Source organism: Cynara cardunculus, assembly GCF_001531365.2.
Source record: "Cynara cardunculus var. scolymus isolate 2C chromosome LG 12, CcrdV1, whole genome shotgun sequence".
Lineage (NCBI taxonomy): Eukaryota > Viridiplantae > Streptophyta > Magnoliopsida > Asterales > Asteraceae > Cynara > Cynara cardunculus.
The window spans coordinates 39,021,368-39,031,587 of record NC_037539.1 but is presented as its reverse complement, the minus strand read 5'-3'; the positions used below and the strand labels follow the sequence as shown (position 1 = coordinate 39,031,587).

General features: G+C 31.0%; 1 protein-coding gene across 2 annotated transcripts; it reads left to right on the top strand.

The window, feature by feature from the left end:
* Positions 1-5,029: 5,029 nt before the first annotated feature.
* Positions 5,030-8,592, top strand: LOC112523648 (rop guanine nucleotide exchange factor 1-like). 2 transcript variants are annotated; one of them, XM_025133333.1, is made up of 5 exons: positions 5,030-5,517; positions 5,869-5,985; positions 6,422-6,666; positions 7,467-7,814; positions 8,023-8,592. In XM_025133333.1, the coding sequence occupies exons 1-5, from the start codon at positions 5,196-5,198 to the stop codon at positions 8,410-8,412; spliced, it is 1,422 nt and encodes a 473-aa protein (XP_024989101.1). In that variant the 5' UTR covers positions 5,030-5,195; the 3' UTR covers positions 8,413-8,592. The 2 variants fall into 2 exon arrangements, with proteins under 2 accessions (XP_024989101.1, XP_024989100.1); XM_025133332.1 differs by having other exon boundaries at positions 6,128-6,666.
* Positions 8,593-10,220: the final 1,628 nt, after the last annotated feature.

Below are 10,220 nucleotides of genomic sequence, written 5' to 3'. Positions count from 1 at the left end.
TCAAAATCCGCTTTGGTGACTGTCTTGGATTCACTTCAACTAGTTTTTGATATTGTTGAAGGAAATTTGCATTTAGATTAATACAGATAATAATAGGACTTTTACAAACAAAATATTATTCTATGTTTCTCTCCAAAATATAAGCTATACTTTAGATTCCAGCAGACCAGAGTTTAGTTGGATCCACAAATTTTTCGACAATATGATTCAGATCCTTATATGATTTGGAATCTATCGAGGATAAGTCCAAGTGATGAATCCGGATGAAGAAGAGGACAAATCTAGATGACAAATCTGACTTTAGTTCTGAATGACAAATCTGGATGATGATTCCGGTTGTCAAATCTGGATGTAGTACAGTTTGGATTCAGAGAGCAATCCAAATTGTTTTGTTATTCGATAGAAAACAATCAGATTTTGAGTCACAACTTCTAAGAATATTAATTTCTAAGTGTAGATCATATGTATTTGTGTTATTAAACAAATTAAATGGTTGAGACCAACAGGTTCACTGATTTTCGTGTTAATTATTTAGATTATGTTTAGATTGGTAATTATTCATATTCTTTTAGGCTTATATTATTGTTTTACGTTTAGATCAAGGGTTTGGATCGTTAATTATTCAAATTCTTTAAGTTTAGTTTTAAATTGTTGATTGATCAGGTTTATCCTTCTTTATGCTTAACATTTGTGTGTCTTTTGCCCTCTTATTTTGCAGTCTAATAAAAAAACTGTGGGACTTGGGGAAACCAAAAATCAGTACCTAGTATGCAACACTAGTAGTGTTATCTTCACTACTCAAGCAATCTGGTTTTTTTTTTCTTTTACTGTTTTTTTACTTGTTTCAGTATATGTCTTCTACAGTTAGAAAACATTATTCTAGATGTCAAAAAAAAGTAAATAAAAAGAAGGTCCTAAAGATACTAGAAGTTTATCAAATGGGGATAAGTATGATAGGACTGACTTGTGTATTCGGTAGAGCTCGATAAGATATTTTATTTTTTCTGTAAATTCAAAAAAAAATACCTGTAAAGGTCAATCAGCAAATAATTGATTTGGAGACTAGTCACAGCTTAGCACTAGATTTAAGGAACATGAATCAAGTATAGATCATGTAATGAAAATTTGGTTGGTAAGCATTTACAGTAAGAAAAAAGAAATGCTTATTGATGTTGGTACTGAATAAGTTAATGGTTGATTTCTTCTTTTTGAAAGACATAAAGAAATATGATTTTCAGATCCTATAAAATCAACAAAAGAAAATTTCCACAGAATTAAATATCGATCCATTATTTCCTTGAAGACGTGAAATTCAAAGGAAAATACATTTTGATTCAGTTTTCTTACCCCATCTGACGTACTTTTCTAACAAAAAATAATATCATTTAACTTGTTTCAAAGAATTCTCCTTAAGTACGACCAGCCAGGTTAAAAGACATGTGTTCTGCTACTGGATGTATGTGTGTAAGTATGCTGGGCATAAACTCTTTTGTAATAAAGCGTGAGCACGCTTTATTACAAGAGTAGGCTTTGTATGTTGAAGAGCTGGACATATGATGTTTTGTCATAAGACGTGACACACTTTATATAGAGATAACTGTTAAAAAGCCCAAGACTTGGCCCATGATCAAATAGATCCATCCTGTTGTTTATGTAAACTCGTTCAGAAGATAGAGAGCGATACTGATATCTTGGGAAAATGAGGTTGATTTTTAACCTAATACAAACAACTCTATTTCAATATAAATATAAGCAATCTTACTGAATCACGTAAATATTTGTTGCATTATCACTAAGAATTTTTGAATCTTATGATCTCATAACTCATAACCAACATGAAAAAAAAAGGGTCGATTTGATCGATGACGTAACAGAATCTCATTTTGAAACAAATCACTTTGACCTTTGACCATTTTGTTATTGGCCAGCTTGACGCCACGTCATCATCAAAGTATACACAGGCAATATGTACACGTACTACTGCTCAAGGTACAACCATTTTGTACTGAACTCATTATTAATACTCCAAATAATAATAATAATAATAAGAAGAACAAATAATAATTATCATTATTGGAAAATGATTTTGGTAATTGGTCAAGTCTTTGACCAAAAAATAATTCACCTTTTTCTAAGGAAACATAATAATTTTGTTTTATTTATATTATATTATAAATTATTTGATAAAAACTCTTAAAAATAATTTTTAATACATGAAGTACTGTTTATTGATGCATATTACTTAAAATTCAAGATTACAAATAAATTGTGCGTAAGTACAACTTATTAAAGCTTCATGTTTGAATTCATGTAACTAACTGTAGATAAACATAATCAAATAAAGCATCAATATCTCATTTTAAATATAAAAAATCTAAAATATAATTAGGATAATCATTGATTTTTAATAAAATACTTGATTATTATATTTTTAAAAATTATATTGTTAAACATAAATTAAATTACTTTGTTATGTTAAATTAAATTACAATAAAAAAAATTGAATAAAGAAATTACATAAAAACAAGAACGTTTAAATAATTAATTTAATATTAATATCGATATATTTTTTCAAATTTTAATGATATTTTTAAATTTATATTTTATTCAAAAATAAAAACATTATCGTTTTCTCAAAACCATATAAAACCGTATTATATCGACATAGATAAAGAATAAAACGAAACTTTGAAATCGAGATATGTCTCGATGCATTGCACGATTACCCTTCTAGTATATATATATATAGACTTGGATCACATGAGACCAGTAAAACTTCACAGTAAAACCCTGTAAAGATTACTTTCATAGTGTTTTTCTGTGAAGGTACGGAAATCTTTTACGTTCACAACATTTTGCTGTGAAGTTTTAAGTGTAAAATTATGGTCTCATGAAAACATGTTGGTCTTATGTAAACTCAATATATATATATATATATATATATATATATTGAAAAATTAGAAGATTTTCAATTTATTTAGAGTCAATGTTGTTCAAACTTCCTTGAGAAAGTGATTAATTTTTATAATTAATTTAATTAGTATTGGAAAGGAAAAGGTTTTGAAAAAATGGTTTAGACTTTGAAACACATACTTCAATATACATTTGATTTTTCACATCTTTATTAAATTTTGTAACTCCACCTTTTTTTTCTTGAAAAAGAAAAACCAATTCTACATACATTTTGTGTTCAAAAATAAATAAATTAAATTAAATTAAATTAAATATTCTTATATTTAAGGGTCATTTATTAAACGTTTATTTGATAAGTGTTTATCGGATGAACATGACAAGAGTCAAGAATCTTACCGGGCAAGTGAAGATGACGACTTTTACCCAGGTAAGTTGTTGCATTCGATACGTTTTGATGTACTAAAATCTTACGCAACAAAATAAATTATAGTGTTGACTCATATCAGTAAGCACTTATCGAGTAAGCATTTAAATAAACGGATCCTTAATTTTTCCATAAATAACAAACCAGATTATAGAATGATGACTGTAAAATTATTTATTAAAATATACATTAAATGTTTTTGTTTGTTATTGAAATGTTTTGATTGATAGAGATAGCTGTGAACACAATTCTTTCCCTTCCATTATGCATAGATATAGAGATAACATATACATGTACCATATAAATAATGTTATTTTATTCGTGATAAATGTTATACTGTCAATTACATTTTTATCTGTAACAACTGTAATTTTTTATCAGTTAACATGAATTAATCGAACTGAAAGACATCTGGTTAAAATTTTAATAGACAGTTACCAACCATCGATTTTAATTAATAAAAATTCATCATTTTTGTTGTCAATCTGTTCAGTAAAACGGACCAATCATGTTATGTGATTATTGATTTTAAATAAACTTAGATGATATTAAAATAACTATGAGATTATAAATTATAATTTAATTAATAATATTTTAACATGAAAATAAAGTAATATTTATATTAATTTTTAAAGTGAAAATATGTTAGATTGATAATAAATAAGCGCAACAAATGAAATGGTTGGAAACTTAAATATATATATTAAATCCTTTGTCTACCAATCCCACACAAACACGTGGTCCCCACCACATGACCATTTATCCAACTCCAATAAAACTCACCCTTTTCTTTTCAATTTCTTAAACTTAATTTTTTTTAAACTAATTAAATTTATAGTTTCTTTAAAATAGAAAAAAAAGCGAGTTTTTGTTCTTTGAAAATGATGTTTAGAATTGCTTATTTGAAATAATTTATGTTTTTCTACAAAAATGTTTATCAACTTATTATAAGTTAGAATGATTTAACTTCTTTAAAAATTTATTATTACTGGTTTGACACTGGTATAAACTGTTTATCCAAACACTCAAAAGTACTTATTATCGGTGCCACATCAGAATAAGTCAATACGTTGTTTTTATAAGCAATCTCAAACACCCCCAATATATTCCAACTGATATTTTTTATAACAAAATATTTTATAAAAATGTATTTAGGATGATAAATTAGAGAATATTATAAAATATAATTTATTTAAAATCTTTATAAATACACTTTTTTAAAATGTTTAATAAAAAAATATCAGTTGGAATATTTTGGAGAACAAAAAAACTTACTTTTTTCTATTTTAGAGAATCTATTGGAGATGTTTTAATTATAGAATTATGGAATTAAATATCATTTTTTAAACAATTATAATAAATGAAATAAAAAAATAAAGTATTGAATATTTTTTTTTGAAAAAAAGCATGTTGTAAATAATATTTAGGGTGCACAGAATAGGAGTAGGTGTGAGATGTTTCACTTCACCATAATTTTATTTCTATACAAATGGAGGGGTAGTAATTGAAGGGACTAAGTTGTATTAGTTTGAAAGAATAAGGACTATTTTTATCATTAAAGAATAAATGAAGGGGATAAATGAAAATATGTCCTGGTGATATATGTGTGAAAAAAGTAACTGTGTTGTTCCCATTCTACTCCTTCACTCTACTTCCACAGCTTTATATCTTCTGCAATCTGCCCCCCTTTCACGTTTTTGTCACTCCTCCACCACCACCACAGGCGGCACCACCACCACCACCACCACCAATGGCAACCGATATCTGACATTACAGGGTCAAGCGTGATATGCCTTTCTTTGCTCAAGATTTGCTAGGGTAACGTTTAATTTGAGATTTCAAATTGAAATTAATTGCGATGGCTGCGAGTGTTTGTTCATCGGAAGAAGACAACAACAATATCTCTAGTAGTAGTGGGAGATGTTGTGAGGAGAGCTACAGTCTTAGTGCTGACATCAGCGAGTCTGAGAGTTCGAGCGGTTTCTCTGGTTGCCGGTATGACGATGGTGCTTCTTCCAGTTCGTTGAAATCTTCTTCGTTTGCTGCTTGTCATTCTGTTTCCGGTAATGATTCTATCTTCCCGCTGCCGCCGTTCACGTTCCCGCTGATTGGCGGGAACGAGGGCCTCATGATTTGGGACAAGAAGAAGCCTCAGAAACAGCCTGATGCAGATTTATCTGGTTGGTCTCCATCTATCACTTTAGTGTATGTCAATAACATTGTCATTTTTCAATAGAATTCGATATGAATAATTAGAGATAATATTAGGGCAAGAATGAATTCGCACATATCTGTTTGCAAATCTCTCTCTATAATTTGTTTAACAATTAAGAACAATGCATCCATCCTTACTTCATTTTGAAGGCAAAAATCTGTGTTTAGTAGTTGGGTGTATAAGTTACTGTCAATTTAAGTGACCCTGCAAAATCTCTTACGTAGAGTTGTAAGTTCATTCAAGATTAGGCACCACTTCACCATTGTCATTTTGAATTTATTGTCATGATTCTGTTCAACCTTCCATGAATCTGCAGAAATTGATATGATGAAGGAAAAGTTTGCTAAGCTATTGCTTGGAGAAGACATGTCTGGAGGGGGCAAAGGTGTCTGCACTGCCCTAGCAATTTCAAACGCCATAACAAATCTCTCTGGTTAGTGAATTTTCACTTTAATTGCCTCAATTATCATATACCTATACATCAGCTTTACAAACATTGTTGAGAGATTATATGTGTTTTTTCAATATTTGTTTTGTTCTCTGAATGGGATTTGTTTGTGATTGAATAATGGAAGCCTCTGTATTTGGGGAGCTGTGGAGGTTGGAGCCATTGGCACCACAAAAGAAGGCAATGTGGCAAAGGGAGATGGATTGGCTTCTATCTGTAAGTGACTCCATTGTGGATTTTGTACCTTCAATACAACAATCTCCTGATGGGGGCACTTATGAAGTAATGGCAACAAAGCCAAGGGCAGATTTGTCCATGAATCTCCCAGCTCTGAAGAAGCTTGATTCAATGTTAATCAGTATGCTAGATGGGTTTTGTAATACGGAGTTCTGGTATGTTGATCGTGGCATAGTTTTAGCAGAAGGTGACAGTTGTGAAGCATTTCCGTCCCGCATTTGTGGTGGGAGGCCTTCAATTAGGCAAGAAGAGAAGTGGTGGTTACCTTATCCGAAACTCCCTCCAAATGGCTTATCCGAGGATGCCAGAAAGAGATTGCAGCAATGCAGGGACTGCACAAACCAGATTCTCAAGGCAGCCTTGGCAATAAATAGCAATGTACTTGCTGAAATGGAGATCCCAAATGCTTACTTGGAGTCCTTGCCGAAGGTATGGTTGAATGTGGTTAATTAAGTTTTTGAAAAATTTCGTAGCTAACGGAATTGTGGATTTTTCAGTATTCACCAAAATAGATTATGTTCATAGTATGGATAAATCATCTTCTTCACTTGGAATCCTTACCAACAGACTGGTTGAATGTGGTCAATTAAGTTTTTGAAATAGTTGTAGTTAATGAAATTGTGGATTTGTCGATATTTACCAAAGTTATGTTCATGTTGTGGAGATCCCAAATGCTTGCTGATGTTGTGGCTTGTTCTTGGGAATTGTTTTCATTATTACATATTGGGAGTTGCTGTGTTTGCTCTCTGTTTGACTTTTTATTAGAAGCAGGAAATTGGGGCAAAAGTTGGGAAGTTTATGGCAAGATCCATTTAAACAAAATGAAATTTTATTTACTTCACACTTGGACAACGGTAAATTGATATACTGATATACATGGGTTATTAAAGTCAAAGTTTCTGCAGAATTGAGTTTGATTCTAGGATCTTAATAATGCAATTGTTTGTGCAATCCGAGCTTTGATTGATACTAAATTCGTTCCAAAATATAAGATTTGATGTAAATAGCTTCTTGATATACATGGTTGTCTCCCCATCACCTTTCTATATGCCATCTAAATAGCTTCTAGGTTTTTTTATCAATTTATCATGATTATGAAACATGAACTACAAAATATATGCTTATTTGTGTTATGAGTATACAATGATGGTGGTTTTCATTGATATCATCTTATATCTATGTGGGACAGCGATTGACTTACTTATTTTTGTCCATTCTTTGAAATATAGAATGGAAAAGCATGTTTAGGCGAGATCATCTACCGCTACATAACTGCTGAAAAGTTCTCTCCAGAATGTCTACTTGATTGCCTAGACTTGTCATCGGAGCACCACACTCTGGAAGTAGCAAATCGGGTCGAAGGAGCAATTCATGCATGGAAGTTGAAAGATGGGAGAAGTCATCCAAAAGCCAAACTTTCATCATGGAGTGGCAAAATTAAGGGTCTAGTTGCTGATGGTAGTGACAAGAACACTTACTTGACACAAAGAGCAGAAACCCTTCTACATAGCTTGAGACTTCGATTTCCCGGCCTTCCACAAACTTCATTAGATATGAGCAAAATTCAATATAACAAGGTACGCATCTTCATCTATTTGTCAATTATCTATGATGTTTATCAGTGATGAAATAGAGGGAACCTTTTGGACTACAATTAACAAGATGGTACGAAAGGTATTGTTGTTATTCATTATGAATGGTTTGGAGTTTTCTAGTGTCTTGTTGCTTGTCATGAAGGGTATTGTTTTTATTCATTATGAATGGTTTGGAGTTATTCATTTGCAGGATGTTGGGCAGTCGATTCTTGAAAGCTACTCAAGGGTAATGGAGAGCTTGGCATTTAACATAATGGCAAGGATTGATGATGTTATGTTTGTAGACGATGCCACGAAACGTTCAGAATGTTTATCCACATTCAAGAGAGGAGGGCTTGGAGGTCGTCCAATCCAAAAGCGAATGTCTCCAAGTCCATTCTCGATCCAACACACCCCTTATTCCTCACCATTTGCCACTCCAACATTTTGTTCGTCACCAATTTTGATTCGTAGTCCAGGTAGAGCACATACTACTCCTATCGACGATAAATTGGATATTGTGAAGCCTGGTGACCTGGACAAGCTATGGACTTATGCTGCTGGGAGTCTTAATGGCGGAAGCGTAACAGAGCGAGATTGAAGTTGCTAGTGTTGTATATGTGTTTAGGCAGCGCGGATTTTAGTTAGCGATATGCGATAGATTGTTTTGCGTATGATGATGATGATGATAAGGGAAGGGAATATGATGAGGTTTTATTGTTGGGGTTGGTGTTGTTTGTTTTCCAAATTGGGAATAATCAATGTTAGGTGTTTGGTGAAAGAATAGTTAGTGTTAGGATTCCATTGCAACTTTATAATAGTAGCTCATGATGATCATGATCATGATCATGATCATGATGGTGAATTGATGATCATGTGGGAGGTTGGTATATTACAGTTTCTTTTGTGCCAAGCCCAAGCCCAAATGTTTCTGATATATAATATTAGTCCAACATTAGGATTGTGTTCTTGAATTTGGGAAAAAAAAGGAATAGAAGAGAAGGAAAATAATTTTTTTAATTGTGTTTTCGAAGGGAAAAGAAAATAATGTTTCGTATTTTTGTACAGGGGAGAAATGAATAAAAAAGATGTCATTTTTACTAATATATCTTTTAAAAATATATTCATTAGAACAAAATATTAGATAATTATAATAATTTTTTAAAAGGATTTTTATTTCTTTCATTTCCTCCCACATTTGGAGGAAATGTTTGAGAGGAAACTTAACATTATTTTCCGTCTCATTCTTTTCTCTACTGAAAAGTTTCAAGAATACGAGTTATTTTACTTTCCACCCCTTTCCTTTATTTTCCTTTCCTTCGTGAAAGAGGTTTTGAAAACACAATACAAGCATTTAAATACGATATAAGCCAGATTTTTTCAAGTATTGTGATGCCTACAATACATTATATGTATGCATTGAATACCACAGGTGTTAATTTTTTTTACCAACCAATCAATATGTGTATCAATTGGACCGATTTAAATTAGCCAATTTAACCGGTATCAATTGTTGTCGGTTGATAACATCACACTAAATATAAAAACTTGGTTGGTATATGATATTTGATTTCCTTGAATATGATAGTACTATGATACCAACTTATTTAATTATTTATTATGCTTTATATTTTTTATGTATTGAATATTAAATATTGTAACTTTAACTTTTTTGTTTGGGCGTTTGAATCTTTGCAAATTTTATTTTTTGCAATAAAAAATGCTTAAACATGATATATGTTATCTACAAACTAAATTTCTAAATAAAATTGCATGTTTTTATATATGTATTGTAAATTCGGTACAAAACCAGTACCAATATATATCTAACGTTTCAACATAACCAAATCAAAATTTTCATAAAATTTAGTTCAAGCATATAATAACATATTTGTGCCCACACCATTACATCATTTTTCTACCTTATTACAATTACCTGTTATATTTCCTATCTAATTTCATGTGTACACACACCGGTTCTTTACAAAAACAACCTCTCGGTTATAGTGGTGGTTGAGGTCAACTCTACATACATCTAACCCTCTCAAACTTTACCTTCGGATTAAAAAGTTGTTTGACAGTTGCTGAATGGTTTGGTACACAATGATTAAGAAGTTCTCATGATATAGTGCAAAATGAAATATAATTGTGAATTGTTTACAATGAAATTAAAGCGCTGAATGGTTAAGGGAGGCGCATGATACAAAATAATTCAGGGGATTTTAGAATCATTAAGAGACAGATTTTTTTTCTGCCAAACAAGATTCACTTCTTAACGATTCAGATGCTACCTCTTAATAGAACTATTAAGAGGTAAACAAACAACCCCTAATTAGTAGAATCTAGCTGATAGCTATATATATATATATATATATATATATATATATATATATATATATATATATATAT